This window comes from Sparus aurata, chromosome 17 (genome assembly GCF_900880675.1).
Source record: "Sparus aurata chromosome 17, fSpaAur1.1, whole genome shotgun sequence".
Classification (NCBI taxonomy): domain Eukaryota; kingdom Metazoa; phylum Chordata; class Actinopteri; order Spariformes; family Sparidae; genus Sparus; species Sparus aurata.
Genome location: NC_044203.1, coordinates 13190838 through 13212631, shown reverse-complemented (window position 1 = coordinate 13212631; position 21794 = coordinate 13190838). Strand labels below are relative to the sequence as shown.

Here is a 21794-nt window from a genome sequence, read left to right as displayed (position 1 = left end):
TTGCTAGATGACATTTTCCTAATTTAATTTTGCTAAAATATAAAGGCCTAGATAGAAAAACATATAAAGGTAGTTGGGTTAGTCTTTACTGTCCTACAGCTTTAATTTCTGGACATACACTGGTGCTAGAGCAACGATTTGCGCATACCGAAACCAGCTTTTCAAATATACTGGACCTACAGTCAAATAAAATATTCCTGCATGTTGGTTACTGTTTTTTCCAGACCCACTACTCTCTGGTGTGCATCTTCAGCCATTTGGACTTCTCAGCTAGTTATGGTAAGTGTTCAGTTGTGTTTGACATGTCAAAAAAAAATGAGACTCCAGGTTCAACCAGCCGACTTCTTCAAAACAAATAATGTCCTGTCCTCTCAGGCCATTACATCTGTGACTGTGCTTTTCGACAGCAGGAATCAGGTAACATGACAGGTGGCTGGCTCACATACAATGACAAAATCCTCGAGGAGATAACTGCTGAATCGGTCTGTCAACAGCGGCAGAACACAGCACACCTTCTGTTCTGTGAGAAACGGATAAGGATCAACCAGGTGAACATCGTCCACCAGAAGAATCTAGTCAGAGAAATGGGAGAAAATTGGAGAAGGCAGAAAAGAGGGAGGGAAATTCCTGTATTTTTAAACCTGTGCCCTGTGTTTACATGTTTTTGGTGTATAAATGATTCATACATGAAAAAAGAAAAACAACTTCGGTCCGTCACCGGAAAAGTACTCTAAAATCCTGTGAGTTGTTGCAGGAAGATGACAGTGGAAACATTAGTCAGACAGTTTAGATAGATAGATAGATAGATAGATAGATAGATAGATAGATAGATAACATAATGAGTTAGAAGAGAAAAGGTAGGAGGAACATAAGGTGCAAGAGGATAAGGTGCAGTATTTACAGTGATGATAATAATAACTAATAAGTGATGAATGATTAAAATGATTAAACCAGTAGTATGGACTTGTCAGTCCATAAAATAATAACAAAATATGTTGTTTTCATTTTTTCTCCATATAATCTATGCCCCAAATTATCCTACAGTTGAATCAACACCTTTCTAACAAAAAACACTAAGTGTTGGATTACCTGTTACTTAGTCAAGCCCAATACATTAACAGTGGGTCTGTCCAAGCAATAGCCAGACCAATCCATCAGCAAGGGGCAACATATCAGCTGCTAAACTTTAATTTGATGTGATACAGATTTTGTATTATTTTATTTCAGGATCTGACCGTCTGTCTATCCCGCCACAGACTTGTTTTTGTATAGTATAAATGGCTACAAGATCTAAATCTTGATTGGATTGTAGGGCCTGTGGTAGAGGTTTAACTCAGGTCGATAGGTGGCAGTATACACTCTTAAGTTGATTTACGAGTCTGCAGCGCTCACAGAGTAGAAGAAGAAAAACAAGATGGCGGAACGAGGCTACAGTTTCTCCCTCACCACATTTAGGTAAACTTTGTCAAAATTGTCCATAAATGTGAAAAGGGGATCTAAATGGTCGGCGTGTAGACGTTGTTGTTGAATGGCAGTTTGATAACGTGTATGCACGGTTTACCAGTTTGACAGGAAAGTGATGTTTTGTGAGCCGTCTTTACTCGATGCACTGTCATTGCCGGGTATAAATGAATCGGCTAACGTTAACTGTTAGCATGTCCCGAAACGTGTTCTGAATTCAACTGATAAGACAAACTTTGCTTCTGATTATCGAGCACATAAACTCGTGAAATTGTTTCATCTTTTAGGCTGTTACTGAATCGCCCAAAACAATTCAGTTTTGCATTGCTAATGTTCAATGGTCTAGCTTAGCTAGATTAGCTCAGATGAGTCAGTTGTTTTAGCTTTGCTTTCAGTTTCGCATTTGTGAATAGCTAAACGCTAAATTAGATTTTTGAACCACAGTAGTTGATGTTACAAATAGTTGAGTTAACTTCCCCCAGCCTCACAGTTTAGTAAGCATCTTCATGTGTCTCTCCCTGCAGCCCGTCGGGTAAACTGGTCCAGATAGAGTATGCCCTGGCAGCTGTAGCAGCCGGAGCTCCCTCAGTTGGCATCAAAGGTATGATTCCTATGAGTCCTGGAAATAAAAGAGCATATTCCACTGTTTTGGAGCTAATGTGGGCCACTGTCCTCAGAAGAGTATTGTATTGTTTATTAAAGCAAGGGGTAATGCTTTATAATTAATGCCTTGTTTAATTTGTATAATAAACAACGTTCGTTTTATACATGATTATTATCAGAGGATGCAACAAGACTGGACAGTTGTATAATCTGAAATTGCATACATTGCCACCCCAACAGAGTAATTCTCCCAGCTTTACCATGGATTAATTTACAGGATTTAAAACCATAAATGAACACCGATTCAGCCTGGTAAACTGACACCATGCTGTTGTTTTACCTTTCTGTCTGTAGTTCTGATCAGGCTAAAATCACAATCACATTGCCTCAGTGGGTTTTGCCATCTGTACACTGAGAGACATCCTCTTTCATTAGACAAAACAATGGACAAACCTAAATGGGCACCAGCATCCCTTCAGACCATGCACAAGATTTCACAATTAAAGCTGGTTATAAAAATGATCATGGGTTAGGATGGGCGAAGACACGAATTGTGATATTCTCTTTGGTTTTCAGCTTCCAATGGAGTCGTCCTGGCCACAGAGAAGAAACAAAAGTCCATTCTGTATGATGAGCAGAGTGTCCACAAAGTGGAGCCTATCACTAAACACATTGGCATGGTCTACAGCGGCATGGGGCCCGACTACAGGTGGGGATTCTTTCTGTGTTCGAGAGACAAACTGTAAACCAGCAGCTTAGGGCTCTTACTTGACTTCTGACTGGATGTTTTTGTGATTGATTGCAAATACAGAACAGAAAATAAGTGAAACTAGACTGCACCTAGATTGTTCATTCTTAGCCATCAATGTCCACTTGATATCACTTACTTGATATTTGATTATAAGAAACCTAATATATTGGCGTAGACTAGTTTGTACTCATGACAGCTTAAAGCTTTTGTAGTGGAATCTATCTCGGGGGCGAATATTTCTTTCAGTGCTGGTGAGTGGAGCCTAAATCTAGTACCTTGCCTTTTGCGGACACAAACATACTATATTTATAAGTTTTAATTATTCGAGCTGGTGAGTAGGGAGCATATCCATTTCCTGTGTGCACAAGATTAAAATAATGTTTATATATGTCTGCCGAACCTCACATGCCCATATAATTAATGATTTGTCATTCATGCAGGGTTTTGGTGCGGCGAGCCCGGAAATTGGCACAACAGTACTTCCTGGTTTACCAGGAGCCAATCCCAACAGGCCAGCTTGTCCAGAGAGTGGCCTCTGTAATGCAAGAGTACACACAGTCTGGGTGGGTATACAAAGAGACACACTAATACACAAACTGCTTATAGAAACATCATGCTCATATTTACGGGGTAAGATGTATTCAGTCTGTTTTGTTTTTTTCCCCCTCCAGTGGAGTGCGTCCATTTGGCGTTTCATTGCTGATAGCTGGATGGGATGAAGACCACCCCTACCTGTTCCAGTCAGACCCCTCTGTATGTTGTAGTACAAACCTCCCAATACCTGTTAGAATTATGCGCTCTCTTAAAGGACTGTAGTAAGTTGCACATTTTCTGTATTTTCATTCTTCTGTTTTTGACTGGCAGGGTGCATATTTTGCATGGAAAGCCACAGCCATGGGAAAGAACTACGTTAACGGAAAAACATTCCTTGAAAAAAGGTAAGATTTGATAATTAAGGAATTTTTGATTGGCAGCGTATGTGCAGATGTGGATTTTGATCTATGGGCTGAGCTTGTTGTATTTGACATTCAGTGCCCAATCTCCGACAGCATGAGTCACTGTGCATGTCTATGATGGTTATGTTAATGATAATACATAGGTGTGAAATGAGAATGTGTTGTGGTATTTTTCTATTGGGGATAATTGGTGAATTTTTTCTGGGGGGGGGGGGGGGTATTTGTGCCTTTTTCAGCAAAGTTTGAATCGAAACACCACAGATAAATGTGGAAAACAAAGAAAAAGAACAGCATTCCTCCAGTTTGAGATATTTTAATTGTAAGTGCAGATACAATTTTGTTTTGTTGTATAAATTAGGCTAAAGAGAATCTTTACTATCTACAGGGTTCGTACTGGTGCTTGAAATCCTTGAAAGTGCTTGAATTTCAATGTTGTGTTTTCAAGGTCTGAAAAGTGCTTGGATTTTAGTTGAAGTGCTTGAAAGTGCTTGACATTATAACGCTGTGTCTTTCACAAAATTGGGATCAGACTGGATAATTAATTTCTGAAGTTTTTGCTATTATGAAACATAATTTTAGATGTTTACAGCATAATACAATGTACATACTTGTGATAAAAAGTGAAGAAAAAAATCACGAGTATATTTATTCCTGTAGATACGTATTTTACCCCAGCAATAAGGTGCTGGAAAATCTTAAATGACCCTTATAAGTGCTTGAAAAGTGCTTGAATTTGACCTTGAAAAATGTGTACGAACCCTGTATCTACCAAATTTGTAGTTCAGACACAGAGGATTGTAGTTGGAAAAGTTATTCAGTTTTGCAGAAGGCCCAGGGCAGACCCTGATCACATGATTCCTCTTTCCAGCAAGTAAAATAAATGTAGGGAATTGTGTCTCACCTAAGCTCTCTAATTAGCATTTATTTCTTATGTCAAAAAGGGCACCGTTCAAAATCCCCAAACCCAGTTTGGGTCCTGGAATATTGTTCAAGAAATTCACATTATAACATCTTGACTGCGCACATTTGGTTTGGTGGGCTCACAGGATGCACACTACACAAGCTCCATTCACACTGCCCTTACAGTGCAGGAATCCTGCGCCAATACTCCACCTCACCGCTTGTGTGAAAGTTACAGATGCGGAGAGGGGGGACAGTTATGCTTTTGTCACTTTCCACGATACATGGTGGGTCAGGATCTCAATCACAACACATTATGACTGCATCAATATGATTATAAATAGTCTGTGGATTAACAGGTAGAAATGGAGGGAAAACAACATGGATGTCAACATCATGGTGTGTAACGCCACACCTCTTTTTTGGTTCAGTGTGATCAAACAAAGCTGGTGTAAAGGCGAGCCTTTTTTTGTGGGGATAATGCAGCATCTCTGTGTGGAAAAAGGCTACGGATTGTAAGATGACCAATTTGTTTTGTTTTCCAGGTATAACAATGATCTGGAATTGGAAGATGCCATCCACACAGCCATCTTGACGTTGAAGGTATATTGTTTGTTATAAAATACCTTAGAATTTATCTCCACAGATACGATTGGTCTCCTCATTTTGTTTATTATTTATCTATTTATATACACTTTGCCTTTCTGTTGTAGGAGAGCTTTGAGGGTCAGATGACAGAGGAGAACATTGAAGTGGGAATCTGCAACGAGGCCGGCTTCAAAAGACTCACCCCAGCGGAGGTGAAAGACTACCTGGCAGCCATTGCGTGATCACACCCTTCATGACAACGGGGCTTTCAGGCCACATTTCAAGACAAAGGCATCGGCACAGTAGCCAACAGTCTCATGACACAGTTTAGTAACCTCAGTAATTCAGCCGGAGTTTGGGCACATTGTGTTTTGGCCAAACTTTTTCTCCCCTGAGAACATAAAAGGCTGCTCACCATAACTTCATAACTTTAAGATTATTAACATGATCTGGCAGACTTGGAACAGTCCTGTTCACTTACAGTGACAGCGTTTTAGTGTGTGTGCAGCTCATTGACTGCCCCTCACAACGGCACAGACCAAACTTCATCACTCATGTTATAACATAAGATACTGGCTTTGTTTTCCAAGGCATGTCTCGGTACTGTGAAATGTGGCAGTTGCCTACTGTGCATATGAAAAGGAATGTGGGCTCTGATCAGGGAAATCTCAAATCTTTCATTGACTCCTTCATTTATCCTTTATTTGTCATTACTGTTCAAAGGGCAGCAAGGCTTTCAGTTCAGATCAAGCACGGTTGTTGAATGCATTTATTCAAAATTCCATTGGTTGTAATTATTATGAGAAATTGTCTTTGGGTGTAAAACAGCAAAAATAAATACATTCTGACAAAATAATTGGTAACCAGACAGTTTTGGTCCCCCCCCCCCCCCCCCCCCAAAGACACAACACTTTGCACTTCATTCTTGTCCTTCAGACACACCAGAAAGGAAGAGCAGCAAATAGGGAACAAGCATGGAGGATGCAATAATAAGGTTTGAGATTTTACAGTCAGGATCTGGTTGCCTGTACAGCAGTTTTACACAATGTACTTTTCTTTTTTTCAAGCTAGAAACAATTCTAGAGTTTGTATTTTCTCTTCTGGTATCTGTCGCTTATTCAAAATAAAAGGTGATGAGGTGATGTGACTCTGTGTTTTGAATTAACATGCTAGTGACTGAAAATGGTAGTTTGTTGTTAGATAGTTGCAGCAGGAGCACGCTGTCAGTCTGTGGACTATTTACATAATAAGCGCGCGCTTGTAAGCAGTTTGGAGCAGAGCGCGCTTAACACCAACTGGAACACCTTTTCAAATGTTATACATATTCTTCCGCCTGTGTTAAGTCTGAACCTATGCCGTTACTGGTGTTTTAATATCAACAGCAGTGACTAACAACATTTGCTGCACCACCAGTGTGATCAGAATAAAGTTACTTTGAACGCTCGACTGAGTTTCCATTTTTGTCAGGGGATCTATTTTTCCTGGCGGTAGCTCACTAGCTGCTTACCTCATAACCTCTGACGTTTATGGCGCCAGAAATCAAGGGTTTAGTGAGGAGCTTGTGCATGTCAGCTGGTGATAGCACCGTTATCCGTGCTATGTTGGCGCTTTCACAAATATATGAGATTTTAAGGCTGCAGAGAGGCTGGTAATCCACCAATTGTGCTCGTATAACGTCGCTTTGGGGTCAAGATGGTGATACTACGCCGCAGTAGCGGTGTCGGGGCTGAGCCGGTGGCAACAACACCGAAGAGGAGGTCTATGGAGTTGGATACTAGCTCCGAGTTTCTGTCGCTGCTTCCCGCCTCGCAGAGAAAGTCCGCCCGGTTAACCCGGTCCTCCCGGTCCTCCCAGGCCCTGGATGACAGCTTCAGCAGTCCGGAAAACAACTCGGCGAATGTGAGTTTGCACACCGAGACAGCTGCTTTATGAACTGCATCACTATTTGTTAGGTGTACAAATGATCTACGTACGCAACTTTGGTCTGCTAGTTTTGCTAGCATGCTAAGCTAACTAGCTACCCTGTCAGCTTGTCACTTCACAGCTAACGGTGCTGATAAATTGTCAGAATGAGCAACAGTAGCCTCTGCTAACATTTTACTGAAACTCGCGTGTCTGCTCGTGTAACGTTAATGGCAACGTATAAACTCTACACTCAAAATCAAACAGTTATTAAATCATTGAAATTGAATGTCTTGTTTTGTGTAATGTGTCATGGTCATAACAAAAGTATAGGCTGTCAAGTAGCTCTGTGTCACAGATGAGTGTTATTATTGTGATATGGTGAGTCGGTGTGTTTTGGTTTGTGGTGTGTGTGTGTGTGTGTGTGGAGGGGGAGGCTTCTTCAATCATTAATTCATTAACTCATTCATTACATTTTAACTCGGACGTGTCACTTAATAACAAAGACAATACCTTGCGAGAAACACACTGTAGTGCATGATTAATATTTACCTCAGTTATAAAAACATACTTACACTGATCAACTAGTTGTTAAAGTATACAACTCTGAGAATAGAGAATAAGCAAGTTTTGCTTACGTTTAGGTCACTACTGCTGAGACACTTGCCAAAGCATTTTAACAAAGTACCTGCGGAGATAGATGGCGGTCAGCAGCAGTTGGTTAGTGACTGCATATCACCACAATATGATCACATTTACTGTGTCTGTAGCTTTTAATTCACTGACCAGGCACTGCTGCCCAGTAATATATGGCATCTATGTGTGTTGCATGAAGGTTTAAATGGAATTTTAAATTCAATATATCAGATCAGTGTAGCAGAAATAAAAGGTGTTATTGATCCTGATGAATGTGAATAGTGATTAAGCAGAAAGGTACTGTGGTTTTACATGGTTTTGAAAGGACTTGATAAATATTCTTAATCTGAGCTCGTTGTAATTTGAATTTGTAATTCGATCTAGCAGACATTCATTCCTTCTATATGTACTCTGAACCATAACTTCCTAATGTGACTATGTCAGGGACATGCTGATGGGAAGCAGGACGAGGGAAGTGGACTCCATCACTCTCTGAGGACCAGAGGCCAGAGAGTTCGACTTGAGGTTTCTTTTTCTGAGGAACCAAAGACCACCAGCTCCCCTGTAAATGAAGACAAGGCTGGAGGATGCTGCACCAGGTAATGCATGCCACTCACTTTAAGATTAGTGGTACTTTTTGAAGGGGCATCTGTATGTGTTGCCGGAACGCCCCCTGCTTTTGTTTCGTTTTTTATTTTAGCCTTGGTTTGAATGATATTTGGAGCGAGATTATGATTGTCTGGAATATTGTAAATTTTGAATTTTATACTGTTGCATTGATGAAAATAATTGTTATCTGAGCAATAAATTCTCCAAATGTATGCTTGCCATATGAAATTCTATGTTAATGCTACATTGAGGGTGTTTCCCATTTCTAGCCAAGTGTGTGCGCACAGCTATGCACATTTTAACAGTCAATTACAGTAATGGTTAAAGAGTGAGTGACACGTGTTTGCTTTCTTTCTTCAGAAAATCTTCCAGGCTGCAGAGAGAGGGAAAAGCCTCCAGTGGCAATCAGCAAGCAGGTAAAAGTTTGCTACACATTTTTTTTATTGAGAGAACTGAAGCTCCTAAGTTACATAGCAAAGAAAGCAGCATATAGTTTTTAGGAGGTTCTATACTATTTGTAGGCTAACAAAAATACTTTTTCATTGATCCCTCAGACGTTCCAGATGAAGTGGAGGGGTCGTCCACTCCCAAGAGGAGCCGCTTTAATCTACAGAGCCGAGATGTGGAGGAAGAAGAGGAGGGAGAAGAGGATCACTCAGTGCGACGTAGTTCTCGAATCACAAGATACAAACTTAATTCCCGTAACCAGTCGGTGCTCTACGACCGGCTCATCACCAAGTGAGTTCAGCAACATCCACTCCGGCTTCTTTAGGCTTCTACCTCACTGCTTCAGTTGGTATCTCAAAAACAAAGTGGCATACACAATGGGCTGGGGAAAGGACTTTTAATGAGTAAAATATCTGATAAGTGTTTCCTCTTATTGTCCCTTAGCACTGCTGAAGCTGTTCTTCAGAAGATGGATGACATGCAGAAGATGAGACGCAGATTGAGAGATAGAGACACTAAAGAAGAGGTAATAACCCACACAGGAAACTTCACTTTTCCATTTGTAACTGTACACTGTGTTGTTTAATCTTAGTGTTTGTGTTGACAGTTGGTAATTTTACTCTTCAATAACGTGCAACAAGCTTCAAAGCAGTGAATTAAGCAGCATTTGGCCTGTTTCCTCTGAGCAGCTTGGCATGTACACCAGGGACAGAATGAGAAGATCTCTGAGAACGAATGCAGACAGTAAAGACACCGAGGAGGAGAACCAAGGTGAGGTGGATTAAGTTTTGATAGCCAATTCAGGCACATTGCAGGGAGATGCCATATACAGCATGCTGGTTTTGGTCCATCCAGTTTTGGAGAAAAAGTCATTATTTTTCATTAATTCAGTTTATATTTCGTATTTTCCTATTGTATTTCCTTAGGTTACAACCAAATTCCAAAGAAGGGATGCTGTATAAAGCGTAGATAGAAAACAGAATGCTATCCTGCAGCTAAACTGTGTTTGCTGACAACACCTTCACAAAGTGTTCCTGAGCCCATGTAGCAATATCCTTTTTATACAGTAATTTGTTTCAACCTCCCCAATCCTTGATTGTAAACAACTGAGCCTTTTCGAGGATGCCCCTTTCATACCCAATCATGATACTATCACCTGTTAACAATAAACCTTTTATTTGTGGAATGTTACACACATTCACACATTGCACTTGTACATATTTTTTTAGACGTAATATTCTTATATTTTATGTTTATTGCTGTTTGCACCAGGGATTTGAGGGAAACATTATTTTAATTCTGTGTATGTCCTGTACATATAACAGCATTGACAATAAAGTTTGACTTGACTTGACACATATTGACCAAACATCAATGCTAGCATCATATTCCAAATAAGCATATATTCACTAAAAACAATGAAGTTGACGAGGTAAAACATTTAATACATTGTCTTACTGTTTTTAATTGATTATACATGTATTTTTTGTACTATCGAAACTTAATCAAGATTACTTTTCACCTGTTGCAGGAAGCTAAGCAGATTTTTGTTTATTTATGTCTAATTAACAGGAGGGGATGAGGATGATCGTGACGAAGAGGAGGAGGAAGATGGAGAAGATGAGGAGGAGGAGGAGGAAGAGCAGGAAAATGATGAAGAAGACGATGACGAAGATGGCGAGGATGAGGAAGAAGAAAATCAGAGGCGTTATGACTTCAGACAGCGAAAGACTGTGGTTCGCTACCAGGCCCCGCAGGATGGTACTGCTTTTACTCATTTCCACCAGGGCCTTATGTTGTTCAGTGAATAAAATTGTCACAATTCCATCCTATTGAGTTTGACGATGTAATTATTCTTTCCTTAGAACCCAGAGAGCCAAGGAAGCGCAGCTTGTACTTCAAGGGCCATTCATCTCCTACCAGACGCAGGTTTAGATTCAGCTCCACAGCCCCTAGGAGCCCCTACAACAGGAGAACCAGCAGGTTAGTATGACAGCGCAGCCACGAGTCATCACTCCAGAATTAAGAAATATAATATCTGCTATCAAGGGATGCGTTCCCACTAACACTTGACAGTATGATTCATATCTTATGAAATACTTTTTGGAGCAGTCAGCAAGAATAGTCTGACTATTACAGTGTCCAGAACAGGATCACGCCCGTAATCCTTACGCTTGTATGTATGTTCTTCTTTCTGATTCTCTTCGTCCCACCCTCAGGAGTAGTTCTGAGAGGTAAGACCCTCCACTACTTGTCCTTGTATTTATTGTTAGTCTGTAGTTTGTTTTTGAGGTGCTGTCTGTCTTTGCTAGCACTGTGGTTATTTGTAGCTGAGGCACATTCGGGTGACAAACTTAATCCTTGTTTAAGCATTTTCTTGCAGCAAAGAAACACCAGTTGTTTGAAAGCTTTTTTAGTCAGCCTGAAAGGCAAAGTCTGTAAACCAAGCCTTCCTTGTGTGTTCAGGGGTCATGCACGGCCACTATGTCATTTGAAATGGTTGGATGAATCACATCCGTGTTGTTGTGACACATGATTATTACAGTGGTATCAGCAATGTGTATGTATAAAAGCCATAATGCTAAATAGTGAAAGGTGGGGATGTTGTGTATGTTTGTTTTTGTTCTTGGTGTTTCTTCACTTACTAGCGTGATTCCTGTGTCGTTGCTGATGGCAACATAACAAAAAATCAACCTGAATGCAGTTTGGATTCTTTGGTGTAAAAAAGCTGATATTCACAGTATAACAGATAGATTAGAGATAATGTGTCCAAATCTTTTGCCTTTGTAGAAGGAGACACGCCATCCACAGTAGTGACTCCACTTCCTCATCTTCAGACGATGAGCAGTTCCAGAGACGGAGAAGTAAGAACAGGAGCAGGCCAGTCAACAGGTGAGTGCATCAGCAGCAGCTGCTGTTGTACAATTCAGGTACAGGTAGACAAAACAACTCAGCACATCACCGAGACACAGGTGGGTGATCGAAGGATTGATAGTAACTATAATACAATAATAATTATATTATTACCTTAGGTCAACAAATGACTAGTTTTAACAAAAAACAAAACAAAAAACACACTAAATAAATTAGTGCTAGGCAATATTTTGATTCTATATTTTTACTGTGATATAGGATTATATATCGTCTTAGACTGAGGATATCATTACATCGTGATATGGCATCATGATATAAGTGCTGTCTTCTCCTGGTTTTAAAGGCTGCATTAACAGTAAAGTGATGTAATTTTCTGAACTTACCAGACTGTTGTACTTGTTCTAGTAGTGATCTTGAAGTGTGTGACCCCCTGTCACCAACCAGTCATGTAGTGTGAAAATCACAATGAATGTGAAACTCTTGGCTACAAGGCAGAAAGTTGTGTTGTGAGAGAAGGACAGCGATCTAACAACTGTGAAAGTTGTGTAGTGTTTTCAAGCCATAACTGATAAAACTAAGTACTATATGCCATCCCGTTACTCTGACCTGCACTGCAGGACTTTTACATATAAATGGAAGTCCGGTACATAAAAGTCTTTGACAAACAAAGTTCACACATTACTGATGAAGCCTCCCAATGCCAGGTAGAAGTCTCCCTGTATTTGCACTATACTGGAGACTTAAAATCTGGAATCTGTGGCAACAGACCAAAGGACAATAAAGGAGCCTCTGGTGTCATAAGTGTCAACGTTGTTTGTGTATTTACTCTCTCTGCCAGAGGGGGGAGACAATGGTTCTGTATTGCAGTTTTAATGAAAATGTCCTGTAATTATATTGATCATGTGTTAAACACAGTAATTTCTTAGAATTGTAAAAACCTTTTAATGAAAAAGATTTTAGCAAGACAATTAATCTGAATGATTTTCTGTGTTTTTCCTGCAGATGTCTCCCCATGAACTTGGTGAAAGAAGACCTGCTGGGGATTCACAAGGACAGGATGAAGATTGGAGCCAGCCTCGCTGATGTCGACCCCATGCAAATAGACAGAACGGTAAGCTGTAACGATAGATGGATGATGCAAATACAGAGAGTAGTCTGATAAACAGTGGACCGTTAACATGATGGTAAATGTTACTGTTTTGACCTACATATAGCACTCACAGCACAAAATAGCTTGATTAGTACTTCAGGCTGCTTCTACAAAAGTAACAAGATAAGCAGATATACCTGTTTCACATCTGTTACATGTATTATCACATTTAGATGTCTGTTAGCCTACACCACTGTAGGTTTGTAGGTCAATCTAAACATGACAGTTTTTGTTATCCAGGTGCGGTTTGAAAGCATTGGAGGTTTGAGCAGACACATCTCAGCACTGAAGGAGATGGTGGTCTTCCCTCTCCTGTACCCAGAAGTCTTTGAGAGGTTCAAGATACAGCCTCCCAGGTAAAAAAAAAAAAAAAAAAAAAAAACATGTTTCAGAAATCATTTTTACATTGTGTGTCTCAATGTCTGCCTTTTTTAAGTCTGTGCGTTTTTTGTCTGAGTTTGTCCAATCTCTTCTCTAATGTTGCCTCAGGCCTCAATTGGATTCCAATACCAGTTAAACACTTACATTTTTTGTCATATTGCCTCTTGTCTTTAGGGGCTGTCTGTTTTATGGTCCTCCAGGAACAGGGAAAACCCTGGTAGCCAGAGCGCTGGCCAATGAGTGCAGTCAGGGGGAAAGAAAGGTTTCTTTCTTCATGAGGAAAGGAGCGGACTGCCTCAGTAAGTGGGTTGGAGAATCTGAGAGACAGCTGCGACTGCTTTTTGATCAGGTAAACCAAACTCTTCATCCATGAGTAAAGCCAGTTTCTTTTCCTTTGTTGCCAGTGTGATTGTTTCCTATTGTTAACAAAAGATGAAATGATCAATAGAGTATCAGAGAACATTTATTGTAAAAGCTAACTCACTGTATTTTGACACATTAACTTTTAGATTCAAATGAAGTTGATACCTATACATTATCAGGTATCAGATCTAATGTTAATGCAAGCTACAACAGACTGAATTTCTATTGAATTCATCCTAGGCATACCAGATGCGTCCATCCATCATCTTCTTTGATGAAATTGATGGTTTGGCTCCAGTCAGGTCCAGCCGTCAGGACCAGATCCATAGGTGAGCAGCACTCCTGTACTGACTTTGTACAGTACATTTGTAGTGATTGCACTGAGAGTTGTGAGTGAAAAACTGTCCGATTGTTTGGTGGGTTGCGAGATGTGGCTGCCAGGTCTCTCAACAGGTTTTGGCATTGACTGTCATAAGCCTAGTTCATGCTACAAATGGGAACACACACAGACACATGTTAGTCAGGTTATAATGTTGACCAGTTAGAAATCTGTCTTTTGCTTCTTTGCAGTTCCATTGTGTCAACTCTATTGGCTCTTATGGATGGATTGGATGCCAGAGGAGAAGTTGTTGTGATAGGAGCTACAAACAGACTGGACTCCATCGACCCAGCTCTGAGAAGACCAGGGCGCTTTGACAGAGAGTTCCTCTTCGGCTTGCCAGATAGAGAGGTGGGGAACTGTAGTAGCTCTTTATCAGTCAGCAGAGATGATAAAAGATAAAAAGTGACACATGGGTTGCAGCCAAATCTGAGCTCATTCAAATTTTGTTTGGTTGAAACGATAAAGGGGTTTTCAGAACTTAAAATTCAAATGTTGTGATCTTATTTTGTACGGTAGGCAAGAAGGGACATTCTGAAGATTCACACCAGACAGTGGACTCCACCGCCTTCTGACACTTTCCTGGAAGAACTGGCTGATAAATGTGTTGGTATGTTTGTTTACAAGAATGTGGACTGAAAATGCTTGAAAAATACATCTTTCTGTGCTTTTCCCCAATACAAAAAAACAATTGTGTTAAATTTAAAATGTTTATACTGTATAATTTTGTGATAAAATTTAAAGAAAGCCATTTTTATCATGTAAATAATTTGGTATGAGCAAAGGGCAAAGCCTGTATCTACGATTCCAAATGATTCCGACACTGGCGTTTTTCTCACTTACAATTACATATTGTACACTGATTGTCTTTCATAGCATTTTTAACGACATGCCTGTCTTTGCGTTCCAGGTTATTGCGGAGCAGATATCAAGGCAGTGTGTTCAGAGGCTGCCCTGTGCGCACTGCGGCGTCGCTACCCACAAATCTACTCTTCATCACAGAAACTTGTGCTTGATGTCAACTCCATAGCCATCACAAGCAAAGACTTTATGTCTGCCATGTCCAAGATGGTGCCAGCTTCCCAGAGGTATAACCAGTGCAACTGTTGATGGCTTTTCTTTTTATCGGAGCGTTAATACAAGTCTTACATTTCTGGTGCCTGGTTCTGGCATATGGTTCCTAAGTACAAATGATGCTGATTATGATTCTTAGGGCGGTAGTGTCACCTGCCAAGGCCTTGATACCTGCCATCCGTCCCCTGTTGAGCGCCGCCCTGCACGACATCCTCGACACAGTCAGCAGAGTGTTCCCACATGCTGAACACGGCTTAAACAGGAAGAGAGAACAAGGTCCAGTATTGCTCTTTCTCTTGTTCTGTTTTAGATTCATTTATTCTGTTCATGGTCAGGCATTCTGTCATTTAATGTCCCCATTGTCCCTAAGCAGTTACAGAAGAGAACACACCACCACCCTCTTTCATGACATCAGTCAGGCAATAAGAGTAACTGCTGTGTGTTTGTGAATGTGTGTTATTTCCAGATGTGGCCTGTGTTGTGTCTGAGGATGATCTGATGTTCAGTGAGGATGAAGACTTGGAAATCTTTTCCAATGCACAGACCTCTCACTCCCAACACAAAACACCTGCTGCTAAGGGACTCCTCAACCTCAACAGGTTGGTTAGATGTTATTCATTCAAGTAATTTTATTCTGCTGTCTTGCTTCTGTTCCCTTTATCTTTGCTTTGCTTCAATGTCCTGTAAGCTTGTCTAGTGTCCCAGTGACCCAAATCTTTTTCTGGATCTGTTGGGGAAATCAATGAGCTCACACACAGACAACTGAAATAAGTTTGTGTCTCTGGCATCTCTCCATTTGCAGGAGTGTGCTGAGCCACCCAACCTCCTACCGTCCCAGACTTCTGTTGGAGGGCAGACCAGGGTCAGGTCAGAGCTCCCACCTGGCTCCAGCTGTCCTCCACGCTCTAGAGAAATTCACTGTGTACACACTAGACATGGCCGTGCTGTTTGGAGCCAGTGCAACAGCCCCGGAAGAGACTTGTGCTCAGGTAAATGAGATACCACTACACAAAAAAACACCTATGAATAGTTATTAATATACATATTTAGAAACAAAACAATTCTGTGTAACTTTAGGTTGGGTCATTTACATTTAAACAAACCAAAGATCCGTAAAATCAGACCTCACACTTCTTTGGTAGACTATTATACTCTTGCAGCCTTGTCAAATTCAGTGTGTTCTTTTCAGTGGACTTCACTGGCCAAAATGGCTGCGACAGAGACTTGTAGTTCATGGGCCTCACCTTCTTACATCATGGGAAGTGGGGATAAATATGTACTGCAGACAAAATGTCCATTTCAAAGAGGTTGAATAAGCCAAATGTGATGTGTGGAAGTTGCCTATTTATTTTTTTGTTTTTATTAATGACCAAAATGGTTTCATCAAATTGACTGATACAGTAAATTGTGCATTAGTTTAATGTCAATGTACACTGTACCCTTTTAATGTCCTCATCATGGCCTTGATTTATGCATTTAATTTTTATCATTGTCACTTTCGCAGAACATAAGATGGGGATCAATATAACAGACAATCTTCTGCATGCATGTCTGTAGATTTACATCCAAGTATTCATACACCAAATATTATTTTTTCATTGTTCTGCAGATCTTTGTTGAAGCAAAGCGAACCTCTCCCAGTATCCTGTACATCCCTCACATTGGACAGTGGTGGGAAACTGTGGGACCAGCCTTAAGAGCCACTTTCCTCAGCCTGCTCAGCTCTATCCCTGCCTTTGCTCCTATATTGCTTCTTGCTTCCTGCAGCCTGCGATATGACCAACTCAGTATGGAGGTATGCAACGAAGAGTGATAAACTGTAGATTTGTGGAGTGAAAATATGGTGTCAATGCTTCTAATTTTTATGAATATGAAAGGATTCTCTCTGAGAGATGGACACAGTACTCAACTACAAGTCTGCTCTCACCTTTATTCTCAGGTGCAGGAGTTGTTTCGGGAGCAGTATGGAGAGGTTTTCCATGTCAAGGTCCCCACCAGCAGAGAAAGAAGAAACTTCTTTGAGGATCTGATCCTCAATCAGGCTTCTAAGGCCCCTGCCTCAAAAAGGAAAGCAGGTGAGAGATAAGTCGAAGATGAGGTGGGCTTTAGTATTTCTCAGTGTTAGAGTAGCATTGATCAGGGCTCATACTTGTCCTTCGTATACACTGCAGCAGCAATGTGTGTGTATATATTCTATAGCTTCTTTTTAGTCAATGTGGGTGGAACAAACACCAGCTCAATGGAAATTCCAATATGAGCGTCTTCATCCATGTCTAAATTGGACAGTGATGGTGGAAATCCTGTAGCAACATATTGGTTGCACAGTGTGTTGTATTGCTCATCTCATCTGATTAGTCAGCTGCAGGCAGGGTGTTACAAAGATTCATATAAAACCTTTCTCAGGAACAACAAGTATTTAAATACATCGCTATATTTAAGGATGTCGCTCTATGATAATTTAATTCACTTCTAATTTATTACTTTGTCTTATCAACTTTCCACTTTTGCAGCGCTCAATGCATTGGAGGTGCTTCCTGTTGCCCCTCCACCTCCTCCACGTCAGCTGACAGAAGAGGAGACCCAACGACTGGAGGAACAGGAGGAAGGTACCCTCAGAGAGCTCCGTCTCTTCCTGCGCGATGTCACCAACCGCCTTTCCCAAGATAAACGCTTCAAGGCTTTTACAAAGCCTGTGGATTTAGAAGAGGTACTTGTCCTATTAAATGATATAGTCTTATTCCCTATGATCCCCGAATATAGCCTGACTTAATGCTAAATCACTGTTGGCCTAACTGAGAATAATGACTACTTCCAACAGGTTTGTTGAGTTGCTGTCATTATTTCCATTGATTCCCACTACCAAAGCCTCCTTGTGTTTTCAGGTACCAGATTATGCTGAGGTGATCAAGAAGCCTATGGACCTGTCAACAGTACTCTCTAAGATCGACCTCCATCAGTATGAGACGGTCAAGGAGTTCCTCCACGACGTAGATCTCATCTGGCAGAATGCCCTTGAATACAACCCAGACAGGGACCCCTCAGGTACTCAGTCATAATGCTCATGGAGAACAGATTATCAAGACTTGCAGTAACTGGATAGGATAAAACAACAGTTTGAACATAAAATTTGCACTTTTGCTAATATGTGTTTGTGGGTGTGTTTTTCCTCCAGATCGTCAGATCCGCCACAGAGCATGTGCATTAAAAGACACCGTCCATGCCATCATCAAAGACGAACTGGATGAAGATTTTGAGAAGATCTGTGAGGAGATGAAAGTGTCACGCAGCACAAGAGGTGAATGGTGTGAGTGTGTACTTGTATACAGTTAGAAGGTTAGTCAGGTGAGTTGTAGGACTCATGGCAGAAATAATTTTACCTTGCACATTTCTCAACCTCATTTATTCAACTCAGTTGCGATTTAAACCAAGACTGCACATCCACACCTTCGTATTCAGAATGCATAGAGTTTGTTTTGGTAGACAGAAAACGGTTTCACAGAGTTGTTTTGATAAAAAGCTTTGTGCTTTCTTAGCAGGTGGCTCTACCGTCCGATATGCTCCCTCCTTCTACCACGTCCTTCCCAAAGTGTCTAAATCTCCTGCTGAGGCCAAGATCACTGACATGACTCCACAAAGCGAGCCAACTGGACCCACAGCTGCAGTGACTCCCAATACAAGTGCCTCTGCTGTTACAGTATTTAAAAACTCAGGTAAAGACTACTGTAGATGACAAAAATTAAATTATGCATTTAAAAGAACTTTTGCAAAAAAGAAAATCCTTATCCTCTTTTGTTCCTCCAGCTCAGAGGAAGAAAAGGCGGAAGAGTCGCTGGTCTGCTGGCCTCTATGCAAGGAAGAGGTCTTCCTGCTCTCCCCACACATCTAGAGATGATGGACACTTGGGGTCTGATGAGGATGAGGAAGATGGGGACGATGAGGAGGAGGTTGAGAAGGCAGGAGGAACAGAGTGTGATGAGGGGACAGGAGGAGAGGAGGAGCAGATGGTGATTGATGAAGAGTCAGGGCCTGTACCAGCTAAGGAAAGTAGTTTGCAGCCCATTGAGAAGGAGCAGGACAGTCAGGAGGGAGAAGAGGAGATGAGTCCAGCTGCTGAAGACAAGGCTGTCCTGTGTGAAACAGACAAAAGAGAAAATGTCGACAAAGAAAAACTAGATAAAGCTGTGAAAGATCAACCAGAGCTGTCAGAGGAAAACAACAAAGAGTTAACAAAGGCAGGAAATGAGATCAGTGAAACTATTTCAGTGAACACTAACCAGGACAGCCACACTGAGACAAAGGGAGATGCCCAGGGACAGTCCAACACAGAGGAGAGTGGTGAAACTAACTGTCAGAAACTGACAGAAACTGAGACTGACAAATGTCAAACTGTAACAGAGGCAGGAGACGGTAACAACAGGGTCCTTAATGTAGAAGAGTCAGCGCAGAATAGCCCTGCTGAACCAATGGAGTTGGAAGCAACAGAAACCTCAACCACAGATACCCCTGAAGCTGTCAAAGGAGAGGAAGACACAAGCACAGGTTTGATATTAACACTGTCTTACAAAATTTGAAGACAATATCAAGAGGATTGCAGATGAATGTCTAGCTAAAGAAAGTCAGTGCAGTGTTTCTAGATAGCAAAGTGCAATCATGTTTCTGAGTGAAGGTGTCAATAGAATGTCATCCATTATGAACACTTTGTGTGTGTGTGTTTGTGTCTCAGAGTGGTGTGTGAGACGCGTTACTAGATCTCTGAAGACCACTGTGCAGCAGCAGCAGTTTATCGATGTGCACAAGGCTCTGCAGATCCTGGACCAGGAAACTCCTCCTCTGGTGGTGGATAAAGTCAAATTAAAGGTATGTGGGATACTGTGGGTGTTGGTTTACATAGTTACTGGTCAGATAGGTTTTTCTGCATCTGGACAAAACTCACAGAAGCCCTAAAAACTCCTCCACCCTGTACTCTTTGGATTTTTCTCCACGGGGGGGTATGTAATTTGATGACTACAACTGTAATCTGTTGTCTTGTCTCTCCTCTTCCTCTTGCCTTTCTTCCACATTACCTTAGGAGCTGTTGGAGAGATTGGTGACCAAGACTGAAGGCTATGAGGTCTACAAGCTGGAGAAACTCTATGCTCTGCTCTGCCAGTGCATTTATAGACACAGACGAGACCACAACAAAACGGCACTTATACAGGTTAGTGTTGTACTGTACTGATGATGAGTAAGAAAAGCACAGGTGTAACTAATAACCACAATGATAAGAGGACAGGAAGCCTGTGAGCCTAACAGCAGGCTCCTGACACACCTCATTAATTTTATTAATTACACATGTGTATATTGTCAACACATCTGCAGTAATTAAGGCTAATTCCAGTTCCAGTTTTCTCATAATGGAATATTGCAATGCATTCTAAGATGAGTGAAAGGAAATGATGAATACTTGTAGCCTTAACATGGGATATTGTCAGTGTTATTCAGTGTTAATTGAACTTTTATTTAATGTTATCAGCATACTTTTTTGTACTTCAGTGTTTCTAATCTATTGTTCTTTCCTTGTCATTTGATTAGGAGTTGGAACAAGAGATTGAAGACTTCTGTTGACTTTTCTACAGCAACAATACGATTAATTATTATAATCATCCCCTTAGCTGTGTAAATATACAAACACTGGTTCTATTTTCATAGAAACCTATAGGAACCTCTATTTGTGCATTAGCTCAATCTTTGTATTACCTCTTGTTTATATTTAAATAAATGGTTTCTTCTAAATATTTTTGTGTGCCTTTTTGTGTGTTTAAGATTTTGAGTTTCAGTTTCTGAAGAATCTCGTCATAGCTACTTGCTCTCACTGCTACAGGTGTTCACCAATATGTCTTTTGTTACATCTACTGCTTGATATGTGAGAAAACCTTCTTGTAACTAAAATGCTGATTGTTTGATACCCATATCGTCAAAGAAAACCTCAGTGAGGAAAGAATTCATATGCATCCCTGTCTGAACTCCCATAAATGGGGTTATTAGAGTTAAAATCAGTTTACAAAGAGGATGTACATACAATGTGTGAAAACAGATGTATGTGACATCAGTTAAGTTACAGATTTGTTTTAAAGCCTGTGTATACAAACCGGAATTCTAGCATTTTAAAGATGTTGGCGTCCACCTTGTAAATCCCTTGTCCTGTATTTTTTTTTAGAGGTTTTCCTGCCCCAGCACATCTGATTCAAATGAACAGGTCATTATCAGGCTTCAGCAGAGCTTGATGAGCCGATCATGTATAAGGTCCGATCCATTATGGAGGGAGTATGTGTGCCGCATGGCTTTATGACCACTTTCTTATAATCAGTCTCTAAGAACACCTCCAACATTATAGAAGCGCAAAACTTAATTGATTTAGGTTTCCATTTAACATTCTTTATATCACTCTTTCTGTATAATACAAGGTGAAATAATGGTGTTTGTATATATCTGGAAATGCACCTCACAAAAACTTAAATAGTGTGTGTGTGTGTGTGGATGCCACCATAATCTTCCAGCCATGCACCGCTTTGTCTGACATTCAGTTGCTGTAATTGGGATCTTTATTTTTTTATTCATAGCAAGTCCTCTTCTGGTATTCGTGTCTCCTGTTATAGTCGTTCTGGGTTCATTACTATCCGCAAAGTGAGCTTGCATTTTATTTTCGCACAGTTATTAATATATAATAAGGCGTTGATGTCA

General features: G+C 40.7%; 2 protein-coding genes and 1 non-coding gene across 8 annotated transcripts; all 3 read left to right on the top strand.

Moving 5' to 3' along the window:
• Positions 1-1319: 1319 nt before the first annotated feature.
• Positions 1320-6401, top strand: psma2a (proteasome 20S subunit alpha 2a). Its single transcript, XM_030394199.1, has 8 exons — positions 1320-1455; positions 1986-2062; positions 2641-2773; positions 3256-3378; positions 3487-3568; positions 3680-3753; positions 5217-5274; positions 5385-6401. Exons 1-8 carry the CDS (start codon positions 1415-1417, stop codon positions 5499-5501), a joined length of 705 nt encoding a protein of 234 aa, XP_030250059.1. The 5' UTR covers positions 1320-1414; the 3' UTR covers positions 5502-6401.
• A 364-nt stretch (positions 6402-6765) lies between these two features.
• atad2 (ATPase family AAA domain containing 2) lies at positions 6766-20846 on the top strand. Of its 6 annotated transcripts, none has more exons than XM_030394190.1 (30): positions 6766-7158; positions 8242-8396; positions 8767-8822; positions 8961-9144; positions 9298-9379; positions 9543-9624; positions 10426-10614; positions 10719-10836; positions 11073-11087; positions 11644-11745; positions 12730-12838; positions 13118-13233; positions 13433-13607; positions 13862-13950; positions 14192-14351; positions 14520-14610; positions 14911-15088; positions 15214-15350; positions 15541-15673; positions 15877-16063; positions 16684-16869; positions 17014-17149; positions 17585-17781; positions 17957-18116; positions 18247-18369; positions 18611-18784; positions 18876-19613; positions 19798-19931; positions 20143-20271; positions 20646-20846. In XM_030394190.1, exons 1-30 carry the CDS (start codon positions 6952-6954, stop codon positions 20676-20678), a joined length of 4575 nt encoding a protein of 1524 aa, XP_030250050.1. In that variant the 5' UTR covers positions 6766-6951; the 3' UTR covers positions 20679-20846. The 6 variants fall into 6 exon arrangements, with proteins under 6 accessions (XP_030250050.1, XP_030250049.1, XP_030250048.1 ...); XM_030394189.1 differs by having other exon boundaries at positions 18608-18784; XM_030394188.1 differs by having other exon boundaries at positions 18247-18378.
• LOC115568165 (small nucleolar RNA SNORA5) lies at positions 16230-16365 on the top strand. The gene has a single exon (XR_003981345.1). It is a non-coding gene; the product is annotated as a small nucleolar RNA SNORA5 (small nucleolar RNA).
• Positions 20847-21794: the final 948 nt, after the last annotated feature.